This window comes from Nannospalax galili, unplaced genomic scaffold, assembly GCF_000622305.1.
Source record: "Nannospalax galili isolate Female #2095 unplaced genomic scaffold, S.galili_v1.0 scaffold809, whole genome shotgun sequence".
NCBI classification, from domain to species: Eukaryota; Metazoa; Chordata; class Mammalia; order Rodentia; family Spalacidae; genus Nannospalax; species Nannospalax galili.
Window position 1 is genome coordinate 2,435,323 of NW_008360015.1, and position 27,265 is coordinate 2,462,587.

The 27,265-nt window shown below is 49.1% G+C and overlaps 3 protein-coding genes and 1 non-coding gene across 11 annotated transcripts in view; 2 read left to right on the forward strand and 2 right to left on the reverse strand.

Annotated features, from left to right (window-relative positions):
* Positions 1-16,558, forward strand: Cpsf4 (cleavage and polyadenylation specific factor 4). 6 transcript variants are annotated; one of them, XM_008824044.3, is made up of 8 exons: positions 1-267; positions 3,445-3,495; positions 6,615-6,767; positions 9,283-9,378; positions 9,696-9,789; positions 10,759-10,831; positions 12,277-12,372; positions 15,680-16,558. In XM_008824044.3, the coding sequence occupies exons 1-8, from the start codon at positions 165-167 to the stop codon at positions 15,746-15,748; spliced, it is 735 nt and encodes a 244-aa protein (XP_008822266.1). In that variant the 5' UTR covers positions 1-164; the 3' UTR covers positions 15,749-16,558. The 6 variants fall into 6 exon arrangements, with proteins under 6 accessions (XP_008822266.1, XP_008822267.1, XP_008822264.1 ...); XM_008824045.3 differs by having other exon boundaries at positions 12,280-12,372; XM_008824041.3 differs by having other exon boundaries at positions 4-267; positions 12,202-12,372.
* Atp5mf (ATP synthase membrane subunit f) lies at positions 12,531-24,591 on the reverse strand. Of its 2 annotated transcripts, none has more exons than XM_029559142.1 (4): positions 24,461-24,591; positions 20,876-20,983; positions 17,886-18,002; positions 12,531-12,667 (listed from the first exon to the last, which is right to left on the reverse strand). In XM_029559142.1, the coding sequence occupies exons 1-4, from the start codon at positions 24,471-24,473 to the stop codon at positions 12,651-12,653; spliced, it is 255 nt and encodes an 84-aa protein (XP_029415002.1). In that variant the 5' UTR covers positions 24,474-24,591; the 3' UTR covers positions 12,531-12,650. The 2 variants fall into 2 exon arrangements, with proteins under 2 accessions (XP_029415002.1, XP_008822261.1); XM_008824039.3 differs by lacking the exon at positions 12,531-12,667 and adding an exon at positions 17,176-17,345.
* Positions 14,278-14,410, forward strand: LOC115068592. The gene has a single exon (XR_003847934.1). It is a non-coding gene; the product is annotated as a small nucleolar RNA SNORA69 (small nucleolar RNA).
* Znf394 (zinc finger protein 394) overlaps positions 24,510-27,265 on the reverse strand; it is a 15,622-nt gene continuing 12,866 nt past the window's right edge. Inside the window, exon 4 of one of the 2 annotated variants that reach the window (XM_008824058.3) lies at positions 24,510-24,608. In XM_008824058.3, the coding sequence (XP_008822280.1) occupies positions 24,589-24,608 (20 nt within the window). In that variant the 3' untranslated portion in view covers positions 24,510-24,588. The other variant, XM_008824057.3, reaches the window with a different exon arrangement.

A 27,265-nucleotide genomic window follows, 5' to 3' on the forward strand; every position in this document is an offset into this window, starting at 1 on the left:
CATCCCTCGCGGGGCGGCGGCGGTGGCAGCGGCGGCTGCAGCGGCGGGCCAGGCGGAGGAGAAGCCAGAGAAGAGTGGTGGGAGGCGCAGTGGGCGGCGGGCAGTGGCGTGAGAGCGGCTAAGAGACCCGAGGGGAGCCGGGCCAGGAGGCCGTCGCCGCAGCCATGCAGGAAATCATCGCCAGCGTGGACCACATCAAGTTCGACTTGGAGATTGCGGTGGAGCAGCAGCTCGGGGCGCAGCCGCTGCCCTTCCCCGGCATGGATAGTGAGCGAGGGGCCCCGGCGGGTGGCGGCACCGATTCATCCGGGATTTCCCACCCTCCAAACCCCAGGGACCCTCTCCCTCGCCCAGGCCCTCTTCCCAGCCTGGGGTGCTCCCCCATCCCATCTTGAACTTGGGATCCCTTTCCTGGAATCTTTGATGCCCCTGGAGGCTGCTCCGTGACAGTCCTCGTGAGAGCAGGACCGTGTCCTGTCCGTTGTATACGAATTCTTCAACGAACGCAGGTGATCCTGGAGTGGAACCTCCCCCCGGCTCCCACGCTCCTTCAACTAGAGCAAAGTCGTAGAATGTCCCCCGACTTCCACCCCATTGAGCGCCCTCTTTTTCGCTTTCATCCGAACCGGGCCACTAGTGAAGGAGGAGAGTCTCTTTCACTGCCGGACACCCCACCAAAGTAAACCCTCGGACTCCTGGATGCTTCTTCCTAGTTCTGGGTCTGCCCTTGCTTTTTTTTCCTTACTGCCCCAACTCCGGTTCACTTATTGCAAGCAGGACTGGTAGCCTGAGCTCTCTTTGCTGCTTCTCTACGTGATGGGGTGGCTTATACTTTGGAGAGAAACAACTACTTTCCTTCTCCATTCCTATCTAGTTATACTTTAAATCTAATGTTAGAAACTGGAGCTCAGGGCTTTTAAAGATCACTGAGTTCAGTCTATTGGTGGGAACCTTGGGGACCAGGTGTGGAAGGGACTTGCTGAAAGTCTCTATAAGACAGGGCCTGGAGACCTCTAGAGTACCCAGCTGTCTTCCTCAACTGCTAAAGGTCTGCAGTGGTGCTCTCCCAGGTCTCTACATCCTCACTCTGTCCACCCTGGTCAGGTACCCAACATCTAAGTCTGCCCCTCTTGCTGATATTTCTGTGCATGACAGTGGTTGTACCAAGGGACGTATTTCAAACCACTTAATTTTATGCACACATCCATCATTTCCGTGGTGGTGGTGGTATTTTAATTTTTTTAAAAAATCTTACACGTATGAGTGTTTTGCCTGCATGTACTTAGGTGCACATGTCTGTGCAATGCCCTCAGAGGGCATCAGATCTAGAATTGGAGTTAGGAACAGTTGTTAACTGCCATGTGGGTGCTGGGAACCAAACCTGGGTCCTTTGCAAGAGCAGTCAGTGTTCTTAACCCCTGAGGCATCTCTCTAGCCCTTGGTGGTGTTTTGGAGATGGGTCTTGCTGTGGTAGCCCAAGCTGGCATTACTGTCCTTTTCCTTTAGCTCTGGGATTACAGGTGTGTGTGTCAGCATGCCTATCACACAAATACCTCTTAACAAGCAGCTGCTCAAATTCAGACACACACTTTAATTACCTACCCCTCAACACCTTTGACCACGTTGTGCTGGCGCACTCTTGAACATGAGGCCTTTGCCTGTCTTGATAGCATTACCTTGAGGCCGTGGGGCAGCTCTTTTCTTCCACCTTTCTCACACCCGGCATCACAGATCCACATGCTTGCAGAAGCAGGTGCAGTAGTGTGGCCCTCAAGTACCTCTTCCTTGGGAGAGCCAGAGTTGTGCATAGCATGATGCCCCAGCCCAGTTCCAGGGAGATACCCTCAGCCCTCACTGCGTGTTTGTGAGTGTGTTGAGTCTGCTAAAGCTTGGCAAGGCTACAGCCCTTCCTCACTGGTCTCTGTGGTTCTTTCTTGAGAACTGTATATTCTGCCCTTAAGGCATACTCATCCCATCTTCTTTATAGCCCCATCCAAGTTCCCAAGACTGAATTTCCGACTTAAAGGAATGCAACAACCCTAGCCTCTAAGAAGAAGGAAGAACCACACTCTTGCTATTTTTGTTTTGAGACAGGTTCTCATGTATCCCAGACTGGCCTCCAACTCATAATAGCCAATGATGGCTTTGAACTCCTGATCCTCCTTTCTTTCCAAATGCTGGGATTACAGGCATACACCTCCACACCCAGTTTATGTGGTTCTGGAGGTTGAACCCAGGGTGTCTTACGTGCTTGGTAAGCACTGTACCAACTGAGCTACATCCCCAGCCTCTATATTTTATTTGTTTTTGTTTGTTTTGCTTTTGTATTTTGAGACAGTCTTACTGGGTTGGCCTGGAATTTGCTATGTAGCCCATGCTATTCTCGAACTTCAAATCTTCCTGCCTCAGCCTCCCAAATACTGGGATTAAAAGAAGTTAGCAAAGGAGGTACAAGAATGGGCTTTGGTGATGCCACATCTGGTGGTTTGTTTGTTATCTGAAATGCCTATGGAAACTATTAATGAAGCCAGGAACAGTTTGTTCCCTGTGTATGAGATTCTCAAAAAGAGCCGGGTGTGGTTGTGCATGCCTTTAATCCCATCACTCAGGAAGCAGAGTCAAGTGGATCTCTGAGTTCAAGGCCAGCCTGGTCTATATAGCAAGTTCCAGGCCAGCTGGGGCTACAGGAAGATCGTGTCTCAAAAAGACCAGAGAGAGGGAGAGGGAGAGGGAGAGGGGAGGGAGGGAGGGAGGGAGGGAGAGAGAGAGAGAGAGAGAGAGAGAGAGAGAGAGAGAGAACTCAAAAAAAAATATACTTGGATGCTCCATTTTTAAAAAAGAAGTTTGCCTTAAGACCCATGACTGTTAAATTTCTGAACTAGTCACAACAGCTGGTCAGGACCCACTGACCTCGGCCACACTCTGCCTCGGTAGTAATACTCCCCTCCCTACAACCGATTGCACCTGTGGGAATGAGAGGCCAGGCTCCTTTGGAATTATTTGTGGATTCTGCATATTAAGAATAGGCCTGCTTCTTGGTTTGTGTTCTTCCATCTAGACTAGTGCCTGTTATCTGGAATCCGTCTCATCTACCACATTGTTGGTATTTCCTCTGTCTCACGCTAATGTACCCATAAATTAGCCCTCCTGGGAAGTCTGAGCTGGGGGTAATTAATATCTGTGATCTTATGCTCCCCACCCACTCCTAAGTTCCTTGGAAGCTCGTGGCTTCCTGTGATGTTCTGGCTCACCCTATGTCTATCTCATTTTGCAGGTTATGTCTGTAGTGGGTGGGTTTTTCCTGACTTGGTTGGGGTTTGTATTTTTGCCACTGTTGCCTACACCCTGGGTGGAAGATGACAAGAGCATCTTCCTCCAGTCATGTCAAGTAGGTTTGGTACCTGGCTTTGGTTGATGGCTGATTCTTTTCCTTCCTGTCTATAGAGTCGGGAGCTGCTGTGTGTGAATTCTTTTTGAAAGCAGCCTGTGGCAAAGGTAAGAAACCCCTAAGACTTCCCAACCTTTTTCCTGAAAGATGCCCTGTCACTACTTTGACCTCTAGCTGACTTATAGGCCACCAAAGTATCTAGCTTGCATTGCCTTCTGTAGATGTGTCCCTCGCTGTGGTTTGGATAGGCTAGGAGAGGAGACTGCTGAGCTGTTCTGCCCAAAACCTAATCACAGACTGTTCCTGCCCGGCTCAGGCTGCCTTCTTGTGTCACTCTTCCCTTTCATATATGTAGACAGAGTGGCATAGAGGGTTTCATGACCTTTCTCGTGGTCCCACAGTTACCCATGGCCAAGTCCAATCTCTTTTTTTTTTCCAGTCTTTTTGAGACAGGGTCTCTCTATAGCCCTAGCTGTCCTGGAACTCACTATGTAGACCAGGCTGGCCTTGAACTCACAGAGATCCACCTGCTCTGCCTCCCAAGTACTGGGATTAAAGATGTGTGCTACCACACCCCACAATCTCTGACTATTTTTTGCAGACTTTTTTGGTTTTATTCTTTTTTTTTTTTTTTTTTTTAGACCAGGCTGGCCTTGAACTCACAGTTCTAGTGGCACACAGAACTAGAACAAACAGTTCTAGTGGCACACAGAACTAGAAATAGAAAAATGGGATTGGAGAGCTGGTTCAGTGGTTAAGAGCACTGGCTGCTCTTGCAGAGGACCTGGGTTCAGTTCCCAGTACCCACATGGTGGCTCAAAACTAGCTCAAATCCCAGTTCCAGGGGATCCAACACCCTCTTCTGGTCTCCATACATACGGGGCATATACATACATGCAGGTAAAACACTCATACATATAAAAAATACTGAAAAAAAGAAAAATGGAAAAATTGTATAGGTAGTAAAAGAGGGGATTCAGAAGCCTTTAAAGGATAGAGGACCATTAGTGGAATCCTAGACACAGGCAGGCTGTGTCCTGTTAAAAAGTACCCCTACAGCTTCAAGACTAGCATCAACTTTAGAACCAAAGACGTGTGACATATACAAACAAGGGACAGTGTCTTTCTCTAGTAGGATGACACACTCTGGGGATGTCACACTTCTGATGGCTTACCCCTGGGGAGGTCTGACTAGAGTAAGGCTTTGATTCAGAAAGATCTAGACCAGTAGAACTTCTGCCAACATTGGAAGGAAATGTCATACAACTCTGCTGTCCAACATAGGGGCCACAAGCCAACCTCAGCTAGTAAGAACTTTGAATCATCAATGGTGTGACCAAGGAACTACATTTTGAATTTTTTAATTAGTAGGCACATGTATGTGGCTAGTGGCTACAGGACAACTGTAGTGCCATGAATTAAGGATGGCTGTAGTAACAGAAGGTGGGTTGTCATGTAACTGGGGGTATTTCAGAAGCCTCACACTGGGTGCTGTATGTTACCTGGGAAACGGAGGTTCTCTTTTGGAGTTCTTAGTCTCATTGATAAAAGAATTTAAAAACAGACTCAAGGGGCTGGCAAGATGGCGCAGCGGTTAAGAGCACTGACTGCTCTTTGCAGGAACTGGGTTTGATTCCCAGCACCCACATGGCAGCTACGAAACATCCTTAACTCCAGTTCCAGGGGAATCCGAAGCCGCCTTCTGACTTCCGTGGCATTGCATGACACGGGTGCACTCACATACATGCAGGCAATACACTCATACACATAAAAATAATAAATAAAATATTTTAAAAACAGACTCAAGGAAGCCTGAGGACAATTTTATTAAGGTTCGAGAGAACAACTACAGGGCCCAACCTACTACCCGTCAGAGAGAAATAGGTGAGCAAGTATGTGGGAATGAGACCAGGACCCCAATTGGGGAGTGATGCCTGACCAGATGCCTTGAAGTCGCTGCTTGATCTACCTGGAAAGTCTTGCTTCAGCAGCAAGTAACTGCACTGCAGAGCTCAAACTCACAGAACCAGTTCATCCATTAAAATCACCCCTCTGGCCAGGCATGTTAGTACATGCCTTTAATCCCAGCATTTGGAAGACAGAGGCAGGTAGATCTCTGAGAGTTCCAGGCCAGCCTGTTCTACATAGTGAGTTCCAGGCCACTGAAGACTACATAATAAGACCTAGCTCAAAACATACAAGCAAATAAACGCCCAAACGAAATTCCACTCATTTAGTCTGGGTCTGCTTCTGATTAAAATTTAGTTTTGCTAGGCATGGTGGTACACACCTTTAATCCCAGCACTCTGGAGGCAGAGGCAGGCGGACCTCTGTGAGTTTGAGGCTAACCTGTCTACATAGTGACCAGGCCTGCTGAGGCTGCAGGAAGACCCTGTCTCAAATATACCAAAAAAAAAAAAAAATTTAGTTTTCTAAATTAATTTCCTCATAGTGAAGAAAATACTCAGACCTATTTGTGGTACGCATGTAAGGTCCTGCCCAGTAACACTTAGGAATTAATGGATAGTCTGGATAGTCCTCTGTTGGGGCCTGGTTAGTGTCAACAGGACCCTGGAAAAGAGTTTGATAGGCATTGTCTTTGGCTAAGAAATCACAGAGAACAGTGAGTCTGGTGTATTCAGTCAGTGTGGTGGTCCATGCCTCTAATTCCACAATACAGAGGCAGGCAGAGCTCTAGGCTGACCTGGTCTGCATAGTTGAGTTTCAGGCCAGATGGGGCTGCATAGTGAGACTCTGTCTCAAGAGAATAAAACCAGCTGCGTGTGGTGGCGCACGCCTTTAGGTCCCAACACTTGGGAGGCAGAGGCAGGTGGGTCCTCTCCAAGAGCAGCCAAGTGCCCTTAACTGTTGAGACATCTCTCTAGCCCCTAGAACTGTTAAGGAATCAACTGACCCGCCTTCTGCCCCTACCCAAGGGTGGTTATACTCCATCTTTATAGTAGTGTCTGTAAAATTATGAACAGACATTTAAGTTGCATTTTTCCAAAACACATTAAACTAAAATACACAGCTATTAAAATTTGAAGTGTTTGCCCTTATACCGCCTAAAGCCACACTTCTTCTGCAGGGATACCTCTGCCACCTTCCAGGACTGCTGATTCCAGATGGTTCAGGGAACTGTGGGGGGAAAGCTCTCCAGCTCCCCTGGGTCAGTTCCCCCTGAGCCTGCTTCTCTCCTTACAGCCCATCCCCTCTTCCTTGGCAGGAGGCATGTGCCCATTCCGCCACATCAGCGGTGAGAAGACAGTCGTGTGCAAACACTGGCTGCGAGGGCTTTGCAAGAAAGGGGACCAGTGTGAGTTCTTGCATGAGTACGACATGACCAAGATGCCTGAGTGCTACTTTTACTCCAAGTTTGGTAAGGCTTGTGAAATCCCAGGAGGCTTTTCGGACTTGGAGTCTGCTGGATCTTTCTGTCTTCTCCCATCTTTCCAGAACTTGGGGAGTGCCTGGTAGCCTGAACTGGTTCCTCAGTAAGGAGATCTGATTGTGGCACTCAAGGGTTTGGAGCACTTTCAAGTATTTGGGGACATTAAGACTAACGGGTCAGCTGGGTATGGTGGCATGCTTGTAATCCCAGCACTTGGGAGGCAGAGGCAGGTGGATCTCTGAGTTCAAGGCCAGCTGGGGCTACAGAGAGAACCTGTTTCAAAACGACCCCCACCTAAAAAAAAAAAAAAAAAGACTTAATGGGTCCCAGTGATCAAGTGAGAAGTGCAGCTGACTAGAGACCTTATGTCTGCTCATGGCAGCCTTATCCCTGAAGTCCACATCTCCTAGCATGGTCACTGATGAGCTCCAGGCTTGAATGGACTCCTTCTCTCTGGGGTGTGATGCGAGATAATAGCATAGCTGTCCCAGCAGGCCTCAGTAGCAGGTCTGGGCTGTCTTCTGGTGGTGTGAGCCTATTCTTCTCATGAAACTAAGATTGCTTTGAGCTTTGACTAGAGAGCAGGAGGCCTCCCATGTTCTGCGTGGAGAAACAGGTGGCAGAGTGGAGGTGGTGGGTCTGGTGTAGAACTTAGGGCCAGCGATCACCGGTCTGCTGATAGATGTGTCCAGTGAAGAAGTTCTGATGGTCAGCTCAAGGTCTGTTCTAGCCCTATGCCCTGTGCAGAGGCCAGAGAGTAGAGGAAAGGTCAGAAGCCTCCTAAAGGCTTTGAGGTGAGCTGAGTGCTTGGCACGCTTCATACTTTCAGAAAGAGAAGATGTTAAATATTTCCACATCTCGGCAGGTTTGGGTTTGGGTTTGGGTTTTTTTTTTTTTTTTTTTTTTTTTTTTTTTTGGCTTTTTGAGAGAAGGTCTCCCTGTATCCCCAGCTGTCCTGGAACTCACTATATAGACCAGGCTGGCCTCGAACTCACAAAGATCTGCCTTCCTCTGCCTCCCGAGTGCTGGGATTAAAGGTGTGTGCCACCACGCCCAGCTTAGGTTTTGGTTTTTTAAAAAAGGATTTCACTCTAACCCAGATTGGCCTAGAACTTACAATATAGCCCAGGATGGCTTTGAATTACAGTGATCCTCCTGCTTCAGCATCCTAAGTGCTGGGATAAAAGGGCTGAGTTTCCACTTTGGCTTTGACCGCTGACTTCTTAGTGATAGTTGTGACTTGTCTTGTTGTCATAGTATAAGGCTGAGAGGTCCAAGCACACAGAAATAGGACACAGGCTTCCCTGCTCCCTGCTGTCTCAAGATTTTCCTATCTGGTACATTTATAGCACATCCTCCCCCAGCTCCTCACCCATAGCACTACTAGAATGAGGCAGAGCAGCCTATCTGGCCTCAAGAGCTCTCCCTTGGGGACACCTCTAGAGGCTGTCTTGGGGGGATCCTTCCTTCATGGCAAGAGGATACACCCATGTCTGTAATGTTCCCTTTGTTTATCTGTCCTTCATACAGCACAACTTGCCTTGTGCAGATGCTGTCCAAAGCTCCTGTCAGCTGAGCCCCACACTTGTGTTGAGGGTCCCTTTCTAGGTGCCTCAGAGAGAGTAGTAAAGAGGACAGGCCACCTGTCCTTATCCAGCAGAGTTTTGCCCCAGTGACCCAGGGCCAGGAAGCTGATAAACCAGGGGGATGATACAGAGAACTGGTTATGGAAAGTGCCATGAAAGAAATGAACAGTGATAAGATACTCCATGGATTTGGCTTCAGGCTGAGTGATCTGGGAGGCCCCCAGAGGGGAGTCCTGAGCTGGGCCCAAGCTGGAAGCTAAGGCGATAGAAGTGACTGAAGGTTCATCTTAGACCACGGGGGAGTCAGTGTTGCTGGGTGAGGGACACTGGGCCTATAAATAAAAGGGGTACAGGTGAGAGGACTGGGCAGGAGTTTGCATTTTCTCTGCTCTCCAAGCAGAGTGTGTTAGCATTGATAGCAGAGGGCAGCCAGCAGGGGGTGGGGTCAGACAGTCACCCAGAGGTGTTTCCCCATGCTTGGGTTCAGCCGGGTTGATTGCTCCTGAGAGGTGCTAGTCCACGTGTATTGTCATCAGCAGAGTTTACCCATGCTACCACAGGGCCCTAGCCTTGAACTCCCAAGTAATCCTTGTGTCTCTCCTAAGATAGTTCTTCAGACCTTCCCTATCATAGCACATAGATGTGAAGAGTCAGTCAGTAGAACAGTGATTTCCTGGTCTCAGTGGGTGCACTTGAATGTCTGGTCCCCCACCTTGCCAGGATGCCCTGGGCCAAGCTCCATTAGTGCCTTCCCAGCAATCCTGAAGGATGTGGAGGAAGGACTTGTCACAGCCCCACAGACTTGCCCCCAGCTAGGTCCTAGGCAGGTCAGTCCTGGACACTAGACCCACATCCCCTTGGCCTCGGGAGCCATCCTGGCACAGTAGCAGGAGGCCATGTGTTCACGTTTCCTGCAGGGGAGTGCAGCAACAAGGAGTGCCCCTTCCTGCACATTGACCCCGAGTCCAAGATCAAGGACTGCCCCTGGTACGACCGCGGCTTCTGTAAGCATGGTAGGTGACGGGAGCCCTCCTCTGCCCTCCTGATGCCCAATGCTGCCATTGGTCCTCTTGGCATATCACTTTACTGCCCAGGCTGGCCTAGCAAAACCCGACCAGTGAGGATTTTGCTGTATTTATTTATTTATTTTGATTTGACCAGTGTGGAGACGTTGAATTCTGCATATTGTCCCTGTGAAGGCCCATCTGAAGCCACACTCTGGCTCTGTGCACCCTAGGCAGTCTGGGCAGGGCTCTGACTGGTAGTGGGGACACTTAGGCATTGCCCAATAGACAGAATGGTTGAGTGACCTGAATGCTGGGCTCTGCAGGTCCCCTATGCAGGCACCGGCACACTCGAAGGGTCATCTGTGTGAATTACCTCGTGGGATTCTGCCCCGAGGGGCCGTCGTGTAAATTCATGCAGTGAGTAGCTGGCCCTAGTGCCACCCTCTGGGTGCTTCCCAGGTGGAGTTGGGATTGGGTCTCTGGGTGGGGGCCACCCAAGGGTCTGGACAGGCTGCACAATGGGGGAGGAACCACTGCTTGACTGCTGCTTGAAGAGCCCAAAGGCAGCTCTGCTAGCCCAGCATTTAGCCTCCCATGGGTCATGGGCCATCCAGGAATCTGCTGAAAGCTATAGGCTGTGTTCCAGGAAGAAAAGGAAGAATGGTCATTTCCCATGTGCAAACCCTACAAAGGCTCAGGGCTCAGTCACTAATGGTGGGTGGGTGGTGGCACCTGCTCAAATGCAGGTCCCTGGGCCTCTAAAGCAGAGTGCTTCTTGCCTGACAGAATTAGCGCCCCTCTCTCAGGTGCACTGCCTTTTCCTCAGGAACCCTGAGCACATGTGTCACTTCGTAATTGCGAATTGGTTTCTGTCTGAGGTTCAGGGACTGCAGAAGAGCCTCCCTGTCCCATGCCATTGGCTATCCTGCCCAACCTGCAGCAGGAACATAGTGCCTGGTTAGTTGGGGCTGTGGTCCCTACCTTACCAAGGGCAAGTGACCAGGGCTGCCACTGGGTCCTGCTCCCTATCCCTGATGCAGGGATGCCTGCTTGCAGGTGGGTGTGTCACCAGGTGTCTTTGCATCGTCAGGTGCTGACACTCCTGTGGGATTCCCAAGGGGAAGGGGCATCCATGCACGCCTCCTCTTCAGCACAGCATGGGTACCAGGATGGTCATGCTTCCTTTCTTGGCACAGCCCTTGCCCAAGGTTCCTCCATTGGTTCTTTTATTTCTGCCATTCCTGCAGCTCCAAGGGTCCTCACTGGGTGCTAGCCCCACTCTGTCCCAAAGCTTGGGTTGCTTTTGCTTGCTCAGAGGCTAGGTGTGGTTTTTCACAAACCACGTGGCCTCCCTCCTCTCATGCCTACGTCTTCCTCTCTGACCAGCCCTCGATTTGAACTGCCCATGGGAACCACTGAGCAGCCCCCACTGCCACAGCAGACGCAGCCTCCAACAAAGGTATTGTGCCCTGGCTCCTCTGCTGTCACACCAGCCCTGCAGAGAGTTTCATTGCCCAGCTCAGTGTGAGATCTGCCCAGCTGGGGACCATCTGAGCCAGGGGAGGCAAGAGAGAAGGGAAATGCTGTCCAGTTCTTGCATTTGGCTTATTCTCGAGGCACCCGTCCCACCTCAGTTCCCCTGTGGCCCCTTCCCTTCCTGCCTCTAACTTAGAACCTCAGTGAAGCGACTAGAAAGCAGGGTGGAGGGTGAGGTTCAAGTGGTGAGAGAGTCACTCAGCAGAGTGGTAGCTCAGCAGAGTCTGCCTTGGGAGCTGGGGGAAGGGGGACACATTGGCTGCTCTTGCTTCTGAGTCAGACCTTACAAAGAGGAAGCCTGGACTTCGAGAGGAAGGGATTTCTGAGGGGCATCACCGAGGCCGACTATTCTCTGGCCAATGCAGTGCAGCACCTATGGGGATTCCTGCCACAAACAGGAGTAAAGGATTAGCCAGCTCCAGATACCCCACAGTTCAGTCAGTCTGTCCCCACAAGCATGAGTAGAAAGAAATGCCATAGACAGATGGAGTACTCGGCAGCGCACTCAAACCAGGGGACCCTGAACTTCATGGCAGGAGTGGGCCCAGATGAAGGGCTGCCCTGTGTCTCATACAGGGCATCCAACAGGCCCTCTACATAAACTGGCCATGCTTCCTCAAGCCTCACTTTAGCTGTTTGGCCTTTGAGTAAGGTGCCACATCCCCTTCCATTCTTGCCAGTGCTAGAGACTGAGGAGCCTACAGACCCCCACCCTCAGGAGGTAGTAGCAGCAATCCAATTAGTCCCTTCATGAAGAAAGTGACCAGAGCTAAGATCCTACCAGGTTGGAGATGGTCTTACCCTGGAATCCCCAGCATAGGTGCCCTGCCCCCTTTCTCAAGTGACTCCCCAGAGGAGGGCCCTCAGCCCCTAGGCTGCAGGTCAGTGTGTCAGGCTCCAACTGTTTTTCTATGACTGTTGCTCGCCGTGTAGGCTGCTAAACATCTGGCTGAACCAAGCGTTCATCCTGACCTGAAGCTAGAACCTCAGAAACAAAAGTAAGGCCTGATCATGCCCTTACCCCACTGCCCCAGAGACCTCCTCTTGTCTCTTCAATGTTTTCTTTTCAACTTTTAGTTTTCGTTTTTGTGTGTCTGCATGGTGTTTTTTGGGCAGCAGCTCCTGCCGTCATCACCAGAACTTTATTTTGTGCCCACTCCTGAGACGGGCCGTGGCAGAAGCCGTCTTCCTGCCAGTCATGCGGGAATGGTCCCGCCCTCTTTTCCTGTCCCCATCGGTAGTCCGCGTGCACGTGTTTTCCACAGTAAAACCGTGTTGTGTAACTCTTTCCAGCAAAGTAACAATCCGCCATTACAAAGGTCGTCCTCCTTGATCCAGTTAACGAGTCAGAACTCTTCTCCCAATCAGCAGAGAGCCCCGCAGGTCATTGGGGTCATGCAGAGTCAAAACAGCAGCACAGGCAACCGGGGACCCCGGCCGCTGGAGCAGGTCACCTGTTACAAGGTGAGTCCCAGGGCTGGGGATAGGGCAGGGGTTCTCTCTCAGGGGTCATCTTCTCATTCCACAGATGTATGGTTATCTTTGTTTTTGCTGATTTGAGGAGTAAAGGTGGGCCAGTGTGGTGGGCTAGACACCATCCTACGTCCTGCAATATCAGGACAGGATGGAGGAGGGTGGAAACATGCTGAGTGCCGTGTGCTATAAGAAGGGGAGTCTTCCACAGGGGTAGAGGAACAAAATGAACTCAGGGGAGAGTGATGGGCAAAGCCTCTGGCTACTCCTTAGGCCTCCTCAGATCCTGTGTAGAATAGGGAAGGGAAGAGGATGGATTAGGAACATACTCCACCCATACAAAAATAGGACACTCAGAAATGAGAATTTGTAGTTCCTGGCTAGACCTTACATGAGTTAGAACTTTGCAACTTTGGTGAGTGCTGAAGAGTTACAAGCTTGACAGTATATCCCTGCATCCATCCAAACAGGGTAGTTCTCAACCCAAGCCCACCCACAACTGAGTTTCAAAGAATGAGCTTGTAATTTAAAAATCACAGCATGAGTCAACAGAAACACCAACAGAATTAGACCTACCAAGACTTAGAATTGGTAATTATTAGCAAAACACAAGGCCGGTTCATGGTTCCATAAGACCTTCATAAAAGCAATTAGGAGATAGTGTGAGTGTTGTCCCTTATCTCATCCTTCCTAATCTGCCACTGCATTCAGTGTACTTTTTAATCTCACGTCTTAGTTTCAGCACCCTACACTTAACCCCACCAGGGTCTCCAGGCCACATTTGGACAACTGCTGTTCTAAACTTACCCATACAGTATATATTTTAACAGCTGGGCATAATGGTACAGGCCTATAGAAACCCAGCACTCAGACTGGGGGAGAAGGAGCAAGGGTTTTGAGGCCAGCTTGAGCTTAAGGCCCTGTCTCAAAAATTAGACTTGGGTAGGGACTGGAGACATGACTCAGTGGGTAAAACACTTTGAGCCATGTAAATGTGAAGACCAGAGTTCAGCTCCCTAGAACCTATGTGAATGCTGAGTGAGCCTGGCAGCCTGCTGGTAATCTTCACTCACAGGAAACAAACAGATCCCTGGAACTAGCTAGAGTAGCTAGTCCATGCGCTCTGAGGTCAATTAAAAGACCCTGCCTCAGTAAATAAAGTAGAAAGCAACTGAGGACTGTGCCAAATCAACTTTAGGCCTCCATAGACAGACATATGCACATGTACCCTCATACACACCTAAGCCCACACACATTTGAACACATAGTCCTGCACACCACACACACACACACACACACACACACACACACACAAAACATTAAGGGGAAATATATACATATACCTGTGTATATTTACACGTGTATATGGGGAGATTCCCAATCTACATGCATTCTGACCTCCCTTTTTTTCTTTTTAAATTTTATGTATATGAGTATTGCCTGAATGTATGTAAGTACACATGTAAGTGTCATGCAGTGCCTGTGGAGGTCAGAAGAGGGCATCGGATTCCCTTGAAACTGGTGTTACAGCCAGTTGTTAGCTGCCATATGGATGTTGGGAACCCAACCTGGGTCCTCTGGAAGAGCAGCCACTGTTCTTAACTGCTGAGCCAGCCCTGTGACATTTTTTTCTTTGTAATACCTTGGGTTCTTTGCGTGGAAGTCTGATCTTTTTCAGTTGCTCCATAATAACCACAAGAAGTTTGTATTCCTTACTTTACTGGTTCTCTTGAAAGACCATGGCTTTTGCTTCTAACAAGAGTGCTGACTGTAACACTTGGACATTTGTTAGTTCTTGTCTGAAAGGTGCTGACATCTGTGCCTTCTACAGGCAGTTCTGAGCCAAAGGGTATACACTTGAGATGCTCTTGCCAGACCTTAAGAAAGGCCATGGCCAAAGCAGGCTGCAATTACAGTGCTTCATTTTGTGGGAGAACTAATATCCTGCTGAAAGAAAAGCCATGTTGATTGTTTCTGATTTTGCCTTTCTGGGGGTAAAATCATGTAGCGCAGTGCCACACAGCCAGGCACTCTTTAGCCCCTGCTCTACCCGAGGAGGAGTTGGTATTCCTGAAGGAAGGGAAGGCAGGTACTTAAAAGTATATGTGAGAAGCCAGGTGTGGTGGCGCACGCCTTTAGTCCCAGCACTCCCAGGGAGACCCTGTCTCAAAATGACCAAAAAAAAAAGGTATGTGTGAGAAATAATGTGGAGCAGGTGAGGCAGGGAGGCCAAGCTTCCCTGATTATTTCTCAAAAGAGGCCTCCATCCAGCACTATTCAGCAAGGCCTCCTCTGAGGCAAGCACTCCCAGGTTCTGAGACTTGGAGGTGGGACCAAGGGGACCAAACTAAATCTTAGCACGCCTCAGGGGACTTCTGTATTCCTCCGGACCAGCTGTGGAGACCAGTGGGTGTACCAGGTACTCAGAGCGGGGCTTCCGGTCCCTTCTGGTGGTCACATTAGCCCAAGGGCTAAGGAGCAGCTACCTGGGCCACACAGAAATCGTATATAGGAGGCTGGGTTCTGAGAGGAAAGCCAAGGAGGCAAGGACTGAAGAGGGCGGGGCGGGGACCTGCAGCACTGATGTAGCACCTCCTGGTGGTTTGTTCAGGGCTGCCTCAAGGCTGCCGCTCACTTTTGATGTCCTTCCGCGGTTTGAAGACTTGTAAGAACAGGCATACAGAAGGGCCTGCCTGGTTAATCAGGCGGGACAAGTCAAGGGCAACTCTATCAGGTCACACTGCCAGCCCTACCTCACCAGATCTGCCCACTGGCCCATCACTCTGACCCTGTGATTGAAACCCTTGAGTAGCTCAGACATTATGCAAGAGCCAGGAGGGGAAGCTTTGGGTACAGCCCACCCTCAGTGTTCTCAGCAGTGGCTCCTGAATTGGGGCAGGAGCCTGGTGGCTTCTCTGGAGTTGGTCCCTCCTGTCTTCTCAGGGAGCCCCACACGTTGGCTCAAAGGTAAGTGACTGGCCTGCCATGTGGAGGGGCTGGTGGGAAGCTCTTCAGTGCTGTGGGCTTCCTTATCCTAACACCTACTTGTGGGAGCCCGTTAGGCAGGCCTGGGTCCAGTGCAGGTGAGGTGGGGCTGGAGGAGCTCCCCGCACACTGCCCTGCCTGCTGCGTTGCTCTCTTGGTCTGTGCCTCTGCACCTTCTTTCCGAGCTTCCTCAGCAGAACTGTTACCACTGAGAACTCCAGAGCTCTTCCTAGACTGGTATTTGATGGGCACATCTTAGTTGGAAATGGTTTCTGAAAGGTGTTTTTCTCTTTCCTCCTCCTGCTGTTCCCAGTGTGGTGAAAAAGGACACTACGCCAACAGATGCACCAAAGGGCACTTGGCTTTTCTCAGTGGACAGTGAGAGCATATGGCGCCACCATGGAGCAGCCCAACAGGCCCTGCTGCTGGGAGTGTGCACCTGACTTCCCCAGTATAGCAGCAGGCAGGACTCTGGCTGGAGCGCAGGCACATGTGCAGAGGCTCACTCTAGGGGCTGTGCCTCCTAGTTTCTGATCATTTGCTGTAGTCTTTTTCTGAGAAGGGACATGTGCTTCGGTGGGGTTCCCTGAGCCAGTGTCGTCAGCCTGGACATCAGTGCCTCATTTCTGGGACTCCGTGCACCCTCGCCCTCCATGGGAGGGAGAGATGGGAAGGACTGTGCTCCATGGTACTGTGTGGAAGATGGCTGGCCATTTCCCCTCAGGGCCTTGTTAAACACCAGCTCCTGGCAAGGATGGGTGGATCATGTGGAGCTGTGGTCAGGCCACACCTGCTTCCTCCATGTCCTGCTGAATCCTGAAGCTGTGCCTATCAATGTGATTTGAACAGATCCCTTCCTGGCAAAGTCGGGAGTACTCACTGCCTGGTTCCGCCCAGGTGGTGGCAGGTGAAAGGGGTGCCAGGCACTTGTCTGGGCTTGCTTTCTCGTGGGGCACCTTCAGCCAGAACTGCAGATCACCCTTGAAGTAGCTGACCCAGTCCATCTGTGCCTACCTCCTGCCAAGCAAGCTCTGCGTTGTCACTCACACCTGTGGCATGCAGAGGCCGCCCATCCTTGAGCCTAGAAAATGTGAATCCATCACCTGCAACCTGCTGGGCAAGTGGGCCTATCCAAGTTCAATTATAAGAATGCTTTTTATGAATTGATTAAAAAGCAAAAAGCTTTTTTTAACCCATGTTTGTTGCTTAAGGGACTCCTGAGGAAGAGAATATACTAGCTGCTGGGCTCAAAGCTGTGTCCGTCCCTTCCAAGAAATGAGCCAAGGGGCACTGCTGGGAAGGGGCCTTGCATCTTAGCCCAGGTGACAGTTGATGACGCCTGTTCATTCAAGCTGGGCCTAGATTGATCCCAGGACCTAGAGACTGCAATGCATACTACTCTACATCCCCAATCCCCCATAAGGAACTAGTGTCTGGCCTCTTTTAGAGTCAGGAATTGGGAGTGCTTCAGGGGCAGCTCACCTCCGACAGGCCTGAGGTTTTCTCACGCCCATCCCAAGCCTGCTCCAGCAAGTCAACAGGAATCACTGCCTATGGCATGGATACCGATAACTTTGGGCTCACCACAATGGCACCTCCACACACTGGCCGGGAGTGGTCTAGTATTCTCAGGGTCACAGGGCCTGTGCTGTGTTGTCAATCAACCAAAGTAGCAGTGCTTATGGTGAGGGCATTTTGGGCAGCTATAAACCCCAGGTGACATGCTGTCCCTAGTGAGCTGGGACATGATCCCAAGCAAGTAGCAGTGTGCAGAGGGCATTAAGAGCACAGGACAATGCTACACCAGGCAAGAGAACAAGAACCAGTCGCTTTTATTGGACATTAGTTCTCAGGATATAGGAAGATCCAGCCTTGGTTGGACTCTTCATTGATGGGAGCTAGGCAGGTGGTCATGTCCAGGAGTGCACCGCATTCCACACCAGCCCCTCTTCAGTGGTACTTGCGCAGTCGCTCATGTTCTAAAGTTAGGAAAGACAGCCCCTTAACAGGTGTATTAATAAACACACAGGACAGGGATGGCAGCAGACTATGTGGTCAAATAAATCCTTCTGTGGGCTCTTCCCCAGGACATAGACCTACATGGATAGCCCCTAGAGCCTGACCATTAGAAGTGTTGCTCTGGTATGATACTGGCAGGGGCTGAACACTTTGAGAAACAGCCCGGGAAAACCTACTCAGAGGTGCTGTTACCAGCTCCAGGCAGGAATAGCTGTGTTCCTCCAAGCACTACAGACACTGGCTTAACCCATTCAATCTACTGCTCTCCTCAGTGATGTCCAGGAAGATGAGCCAACTCTTAGCAGGAGCTGCATTATCTGCAATATGCTTCCAAAATACAACAACCTTTACCCTAATTTCACCTTGTTTTTCCTGTGTTCTCTATCCTAAGCTCCCTGCTTAAAACAGTATCACCCAGGACACACCAGGATAGATACCTAACAGCAAACCCTGCTGCATTCTCCTGGTACACCAGGGACTAGGTCAGGCAGAGCACTTACTGAGTTCCTTGTAAGAAATGCAGTAGCTGAAGAGCACATAGGCCGCCAGGATCATGTTGACACCGGAGATGCTCCCTTTCCTCACATTGATGTACTTGTTGTAGTACCGGTCATAACCTGCAACACAGGAGGTGCTAACTGCCCAGAATGTTTCCCACAGTAGAGTGGGGTCTGGCCAGAGTTCAGGGACCCAGTCCTAGGGCTCTTTAAGCCACTCACCCTACACTTATGATAAAGGTGGACAATACAAATGCCCTGTGGGGTCCCGTCTCTGTAAGCCAACACCAGCTTCAGAGCTTAGGCCGCATTAACTCTCCAACTACCCTTTGATCTTGTAGACCTGGCTCCGTCTTGATAAACTTGGTTAGTCTTTGATACTACTTCGCCCTCACCTGCAGCCCTGGAAGTCTACATACTCTTAACTCTGCCCCTGATTCCCCCCCACCACCTGGTTATGACCATCTGGGTCTGCCAAAGCCCTGCATGTCTGCATTGAGTGCTATAAATCCATACGGACAGGTGCAGTTACAAGAGAGAGCAAATATACTCTGGAGTTGGTGGGAAAGAATGAACTAGGGGCTGGAGTGATGGCTCTGTGGTTAAGAGCACTGCTCTTGTAGAGGACCAGGGTTCAATTCCCAGCACCCACATGGAGGCTTAACAACCATCCATAACACCAGTTCCAGGGAATCTGATACCTTCTTCTAACCCCCACTGGCACTGCACAACATTGATGCACTTACACATTCAGGGAATACACTACACATAAATATTTTTGGAGCTGGAGATGGCTCAGCAGTTAAGAACACTGGCTGTTCTTGCAGAAGACTTGGGTTCAAATCCCAGCACCCACATGGCAGTGGCAGTTAACAACCATCCGTAACTCCAGTTCCAGGGTACCTGACAACCTCTTCTGTCCTGAGGCATTGCATGTCACAGGTGCACTTACCTACATGTAGGCAATACATGCATACACATAAAATAAAAATAATAAAATATTAAAAATTTTTAAAAAAAGAATAAACTGAGCCAGGCATGGTGGTGAATGCCTACCTGTAATCCCAGCACTCAGCAGGGGGAGGCAGGAGGATCAGAAGTTTAAGTCCTTCCTCAGTTACATAGGAAGTTTCAGTCAGCCTGCACTATGAGACCCTATCACATAAACACATCGTGACTCACACTTATAATCACAGCAGAGGCAGGCAGATCTCTCTGAGTTCAAGGCCAACTTGATCTTACATGCCTCAACAACAAAAGAAGAAAAAGAACAAAATGATCTGATAGGAATTAAAAGTAAATCGGGGCTGGAGAGATGGTGAAGCCCTGACTCTCTTGCAGAAGATCAGGGTTTGATTCCCAGCACCCATGTGGTGCCTAACAACCATCTAACTCCAGTTCCAGGGGATCTAACGCCACCTTCTGACGTCCACGTGCCCTGCATGACACGGGTGCACTTATATACATGCAGGCAATACACTTATACTCTCACACATAAAAACAAATTTATAAAATTAAAAAAGGAACAGGGAAGGAGCCACATCCACTTTGAGGGCAGCTATGACCAGATGTGGGGAAAAGGAATAGTCTCCGTGCAAAGCTGGAGGGAAAGCCACAGGATAGCCATAGATGGCCAGATTAGGAAAACAGAAGGAGTACCCATGGAGGCCAGAGACCATGCAGGACCCATGTGACGATTGTACCTGCACTGTTTATGAGTGTTGAACTGTGTGTTAAGTGCACCCACATTGTACAGTGCCCACAAAGGACAAAGAGGCCATCAGATCCTCTAGAACTGACATTATAGATGGTTATTAGATGCCATGTGGGTGCTGGGCTTTGAACCCAGGTCTTCTGCAAGAACAGCTAGTGCTCTTAACCACTGAGCCATGTCTCCAGGCCCTGTAGTTTTTTAATGCAGACATGAAGGAGGGGTCACCAATGCTCACCTAGGAAGGCCTGGCAAAGGAGTGAGCATGATATGATCCTAATGTCCACCATGATTCAAACTCATTTTCTCAAAAGTTTTTGAGACAGAGTCTCCTGTATCTCAGATTGATCTCTAACTTGACATGTTAGGGGTGACTTTAAACTCCTGATCCTGCTGATGTAGTGGGGCTTGGGAGGCGGAGGCAGATAGATCTCTGTGAGCTCGAGGCCAGTCTGGTCTACATAGTGAGTTCCAGGCCAGCTGGGGCTATAGGGAGACCCTGTCTCAAAAACAGACTAAATGGATCCTCTGGCTTCCAGCTCCCTACTGCTGGGATTACAGGTGTGTTCTACCACACCTGGTTTTTCAAAGATTTTTCTAAGACAAAGGCAGAAGCACTGATTCAAAGCAACAGTTATTTGGGGTTGGTGGGACCAGCACTTAGAACGCTGAAGCCAGACAATTCAAAGCTAGCTTGAGCCTCAGAGAGACCTTGTCTCAAAAGAAGCAAAACATTTCCTGGGCTGAAACATCTCAGAGCTAGTCTTTTTTGTTTTGGGATTTGTGTGTGTGTGTGTGTCTGGGTGTGTCTGAGTGTGTCTGACAGACATGAGTGTGTCTGACAGACATTTGAGGACAAGTGTGTAGAGGTCAAAGGTGGAAAGCAGGTTTCTACCCCTCTCTCTCTCCACTTTGTATCTTTGTATTTTGAGGTAGGGCCTCTTACTGAGCCTGGAGCTCATCAACTGGCTAGGATCATCCTATCTCTGACTCCCAGTGCTGGGGTTACAGGCATGCATCATCACTCCAGACTTATATGGGTACTGGAGATCCAAACTCAGGTCCCCATGCTTGGGCAGGAAACAGTTTACTGACTGAATTGTCTCAAGGCTAACTTTAATAAGTCTAAGAAAATACAGAATTCAGGTGAACCATCTTCCCTGTTCTTTACAGAACTTAGACATCTTCAGATAACAAAGCTTTTATTGCCCGAATTAACTCAGGGAAAAGAGACTCGAAGATGAGGGGCCTGCATCTGTCTACACATCCCTAAGACGCTGACCTCTTTGAAATGCTCCGGCAATGCCTTTGGGGGTGAAATCCCGCATCAGTATCCAGCTTGGCAGCTCTCCCAGTTTAACTTCCATGAGTTTCTTCTCCTTCAGTGGTACTGAAAAGTAACAAACACGGAATAATCCCCAATAATACAATAGCATTCTTTTGTTACCATTTCACTATTCAAGAAGCATAGAGAGGTGGTATAGAAATCATATTATGAATAAATACTTCACATCAAAACTACTACTTTAAGCCTAATAGTATATAATGGTATAACTGCTCAGCAAAAGCTTCATAAACAAACAGTTTAACAGCCCAAGTACCCTTTTTTAAAATTTTTGGAGTCAGGTTCTCATGTGGCCCACGTTGAGCTCTAACTTGGCATATAGCCAAGAATAACCCTGGATTCCTAATCATCCCAACTTGCAATTGCTGGGATTACAGTGCACCTGGTGTTCTGTGGCGCTAGGGATGTAACCCAGGGCTTTGTGCATGCTAGGTAAGCACTCTACCAAGTTATCTCTCATATACTCAATTTTCTTTGTTTGCTTGGTTTTTTGGACATAGTTTTACTATGTAGCACTAGCTGGCCTGGTATCTGTCACATAGCCCAAGCTAGCCTTGAACAAATGGCAATAATCCTGACTCAGCCTCCCAAGTGCTAAATTACAGGTATCTACCACATGTTAGCTACATGTACTAAGTTGCTTAATCCTTAGTCTAAAGTGCTCTTCACTTTAACTCAAATAAGATGCCAAATTTCAATGCTTCTTTTTTACCAACTTAAAAAAAAAAAAAAAAAAAAGGGCTGGAAAGATGGCTCAGCAGTTAAGAGGACTGACTGCTCTCACAGAGGACCCAAATTTGATTCCCAGCACCCACATGACAGCTATGAATCGTCCTTAACTCCAGTTCCACCCGAATCCAAAGCCCTCTTCTGACCTCTGAGGCACTGCATGACGTGGGTGCACTCACATACATGCAGACAGTACACTCATACACATAAAATAAAAATAAAAAATATAGCCAGGCGTGGTGGCACACACCTTTAATCCCAGCACTCGGGAGGCAGGTGGATCTCTGTGAGTTCAAGGCCAGCCTGGTCTACATAGTGAGCTCCAGGACAGCTGGGGCTACAAGGAGACCCTGTCTCAAAAAGACAAAAAAATAAAAATAATTTTTTTTTTTTGATTTATGGGTATTTTATGTGTTTTGCCTGCGTGTATGTAGGTATACTTGTGTTATACAGTACCCATGCAGGCTAGAAGAGGGCATAAGATCCCTTGAAACTGGAGGTTTAGATGGTTGTTATCTACCACATGGGTGCCTGGAACTGAAATACACCATGTGGGTGCTGGGAACTGAACCCAGATCCTCTAAAAGAGTAGCCAGTGCTCTTAACCTCTGAGCCATCTCTCCAGCCCCTCCCCCTGCAACTTTCTGACAGGTCTCCCTTTGTAGCCCAGGCTGACCTTAAACTTGGGACAATCCTCCTGACCAGCCTCCTGAGTGCCTCCTGAGTGCTGGCTTCAGTGCTGTCTTTCATACTGTCTCTTCTGAAAACTGCCACTGTGGATCACAGATAGTCTCATGTCCATTTTACACAGATTCACACTCCATTTTTTCAGACCCCTTCATCTTCCCAGGCCAAGATAAAGAACACCAACAAGCTGGGTGTGGTGGCACATGCCTGTAATCCCAGCACTCAGAGGCAGAGGAATGTTGTTGCTGAAATTTCAGAACCAGCCCCCTAAATGGGGTTGGAGGAGGGGAAGATTCAGTGAAATGATTCAGTGGGTAAAAGCACTACGCACTATACCAGCCTGACTACCTAAGTTGGATGCCTGGAACCTACAGTGGAAGACCCACTCCTGAACACTGTCCTCTGACCTTCACACACTCCAGCACTCACATGCCCACACATACATGCACATACACATATACATACACTTACAGTAACAAACAACTTAAAAATATCAAAACAAGGCACACAGTGGTTAATCAAAACTGCCACTGTTGGCTGGAGAGATAGCTCTGCAGTTAAGAGCACTGGCTGCTCTTGTAGAGGACCTGGGTTTGGTTCCCAGCACCCACATGGCAGATGACAACTGTCTAACTCCAGTTCCAGTGACTCTGGTAGCCTCTTCAGACTGTGAGCAATGCACAACATGGGTGCACATACATACATGCAGGCAATGCATTCATACACATCAATTTTAAAAATTAAAAAAAATCCTGCCTCTGTCAAACTACATGTGACCTTAGAAGTGTCACACCACATCAGACCATTATTTTCTCATTTTTAAAATGGGGTCAGGGCTGGGTGTGGTGGCACACACCTTTAATCCCAGCACTCAGGAAGCAGAGGCAAGTGGATCACTGTGAGTTCAAGGCCAACCTGGTCTACATAGCTAGCTCCCGGCCAGCTGAGGCTACAGGGAGACCCTGTCTCAAAAATGCCAAAATAAAATTGGGTCAGGGCTGGAGAGATGGCTCATTGATTAAGAGCACTTCCTACTCTTGCAGAGCACCCAAGTTCAGTTCCCACCACCCATAGTTCACAACCACCTCTAACTCCAGCTCCAGGGGATTCTAGCCTTCACAGACACCCACACTCAGGTACAACCCCCCCCCAAACTAAATGCTGGTTATCTAGTCTAAGCTTGTAATCTCAGTACTCAGACAGCAGGAAGAAGTTAGAGAACAGCCTCTGTGTTTCACAGCAAAGCCAGTATTAAAAAACAAAGATTGGGCCAGGTACAAGTTAATCCCAGCAGAGGCAGGCAGGTCTCTGTAAATTCAAGGCTAGCCTGGTCTATATAGGAAGTTCCAGGGCTACATTGTGAGACCCTGTCTCAGCCCCCCTCCCCCAAAGAAAAAAACTGGCATGGAGGGGGATGGAGAATCCGGAACTAAAGATCATCCTCAGCCACACACCAAGTTAAGAGTCCAACTTGGTTGACACGAGACCCTGTCTCAAAAACAAGCAGCATGCACAATGACTGCAGAGATTTACACATGCGTATCACAGGAACGCATACTTGTCTGTCTTAAGGACACCTTGGCGAATTAGGCCAAGTACCAAGAGGCCCCATCAACTTAGGTTTGAATTCCAGTTCAGCGTGCTGGACTTGTGACCTTGAACAGGTCACTGCACCTCTGCAGGCCTATCTAATCTCCAAGGGACCATAACGTGGTGTCAGGCACCATCCTAGGCAATTCCTGGATCTTAATCTGAAACTAGGCTTTGGGAAGGACAGGCGCTGCCCCTGTAAGGCAGGTTCAAATGCAATCGCTTGTGTCGCGGGTGGAAAAAGCAAGCAATTTATTAATCCGTGGAAACTGCTACAAGTAATTTAAGGCAGCGCATGCGCAGGCCGGAAGGACTGCCATCCACAACCCAGGCAGAGGCCTTGCGTAGCGGAGTGTAGGACGGTGCAGGACCCTGGGGTAAGTGACCAGTGCGCCCCCAAGGAGGCCTTGGTGAAGCCTCCAAGCGAAAAGCACGTCTCCGCAGCTCCTTCCCACCCCAGTGCGGCCCTGAGCACTGCACGCCGCCCCGCCATCCAACGCAAAGCCGCGAACTCACCGAGCGACGCCATCTTGGAGTCCTGGTGTCCGCAGAGCGGAGCTGCGCGCGAGAGTTCTTGGGAAGGGAGCAGGCGTCGCTGCCGGCTCAGGGAACAGAGGCTCACGGGAAGTAGGTCACTGTCTTCCTTATCCTGGGCTTCCTATCCCTGAAGACGGGAAAGGGGGCGAGGGCAGTCTGGTGGTCTTGCCTTTTCCCTTAAATTTGTTATGAGAAATGAGAGGGACTGGGGTGTGTATCAGTGCTGTAGTGGTTTTTCCTAGAAAGCACAGGCTCTGGCTCCATCCCTAGCTCTGGGAAGAAAGAAATGCGAAAAGATTAATCCCAGCACTCGGGAGGCAGAGGCAGGTGCGCCTCTGTGAGATAGAGACCAGCCTGGTCTACATACTGAATTCCAGGCTAGCTGGGGCTACAGGGAGACCCTGTTTCAAACAGGCGCGTACACACACACACACACCCCGGAGCCGGGGGGGGGGGGGGGGGGGGGGGGGGGGAGAGTAGCCAGTCGGATGCGCTTCTTGCAATGGCCCTGAAAAGCTGGAAGATTTCTTTACCTCCCAGGTCCATTTCACCTGCAATTCACTGGCTTTGACCGTACCCCTATCAAATTCTGCCCAGGATGTATAGTGTTTTCCATGGTGGCACAAAGCCGCCTCAGCAGCTGAGAGCTGCTGAAATTGGCCTGGTAAAGCACAAACCCACCTCCATCCCCAGGATCTTGTGATGCGAAGAAACATCTCTCTCCAAATCAAAAGTTTCAGGTTCAAGCCATGTTCAGGCCACGAGTGTGGCTGTCATTTTCTGTAGCTATAAATAAGCGTCTTGCCACTAATTTTTCAACCTTGGATATTTTTTTACTTTTCTTTAAGGCAAGGTCAGGTTGGCCTAGAACTCGTTACTATTCCAGATTTGCAGTACTCTTCCTTGCATTCCAAGTGCTGGGATTATGGGTGTGATGCGACACACCTGGCAGGATTTCTCTTTAGACTGACCCTAAAGGCAGTTTCTCTAATTTCACATTTTCATAATCACAAAGTCACCACCACAGGTGTTTACTTCAAGGTTTTACTTTTGTGTATACATCTGGGTGTGCACATGACAGTGGAGGCCAAAGGTGGACATCAGATATCTTTTTTAAAAAATGAGTGTGTGTAAGCCAGGTGTGGTGGCTTACTGCCTGTAACTCCAGCTTCAGGAGATCTGACATCTTCTGGCCTCTGAGGATCTGAGGACACCTGCTGATACATGTGCATATATCTACACAGACACACACACACTTTTTTTTTTTTTTTAAAGTTGTTTTGAGACAAGGTCTCCCTGTAAGTCACAGCTGGCCTGGATTTGCTATTATGGAGACCACCTGTCTCTGCCTCCTGAGTGCTGGGACCAAAGGTGAGCGCCACCACCCACAGCTTCTAATTTTTTTTTTTTTTTCTAAAATAGTGTCTTGGGGCTGGAGAAATGGCTCAGCAGTTAAAAGCACTGGCTGCTCTTACAGAGGACCCAGGTTTGGTTCCCAGCACCCACATGGCAGCTAGCAATCATCTGAAACTCCAGTTCCTTTGCCTGGCATTATTTGACACTTATATGCAGACAAAATACTCATACACATAAAATAAAAATCAATCAACCCCCCCCCCAAAAAAGAGAGATAGGGTATGTAGTTCAGTCTGGTCTGGGAGTACAGTCCTCCTGCCTCAGCTCCTGAGTGCTGGAACTAGTTGTGCATCACCACATTTAATTTTTTATTCTTTGCATTTATTTGTGTCTGGGTGTGAATGAACCTATATCTGTGGAGGTCAGAGGACAACCTTCAGGTGTTAGCTGTTTCTCTCTCTCTCTCTCTCTCTCTCTCTCTCTCTCTCTCTCTCTCTCTCTCTCTCTCTCTCTCTCTCTCTCTCTCTCTCTCTCTCTCTCTCTCTCATCTGTCTTTTTGAGACAGGGTCTCCCTGTAGCCCCAGCTGGCCTGGAACTTGCTCTGTAGACCAGGCTGGCCTTGAACTCACAAAAATCTGCCTGCCTCTGCACCACCACACCCAGCTTAGTTCTCTCTTTCTACCATATGGAATCCAGGCATCCATCTTAGGTCATCAGGTTTTGTTGCAAGCACTTTTACCCACTAAGCCATCCCCACCCCCACCCCCACCCCCAGTTTATTTCCTTTAAAGAATAAAATGTGAAGCCATTTCCAGAGGATCCAATGCCCTCTGGCTTCCATGGGCATTGCATGATATGGGTGCACTTACATACATGTAGGCAAAGCAGTCATACACATAAAAAAATAAGTAAAACAAGTCTAACAGGGATGAATGATAAAGCCAGCCCCATGTGTTATAGTCTGATCCACAAATGCCCCGAGCAGACAGACAGGTGAGTCTAGAGAAAGATTTATTATGGCCAGCTACACTTTCCTAGAGGGTCCTAGTGCAGCCCTGAGCCTAAGCACTCTGGCTTTTTTATATTGCTTATGTTGCTAAGCAAGCAAGCAGAATACAGAAGCCAATCATTGAGCGTTAAGCTTGAGCAAACATTATCAAGGAAATACATAAGAAAATACAATTTGGGGGGAGGGGCTGGAGAGATGGCTCAACAGTTAAGAGCACTGACTGCTCTTGCAGAGGACCTGGGTTCAATTCCCAGCACCCACATGATGGCTATGAACCATCCTTAACTCCAGTTCCAGGGGAATCCAAAGCCCTCTTCTGACCTCCAAGGCATTGCACAACACGGGTGCACTCACACACATGCAGGCAATACACTCGTACACGTAAAATAAAAATAAGTAAAATAAATTTTTAAAAAAAC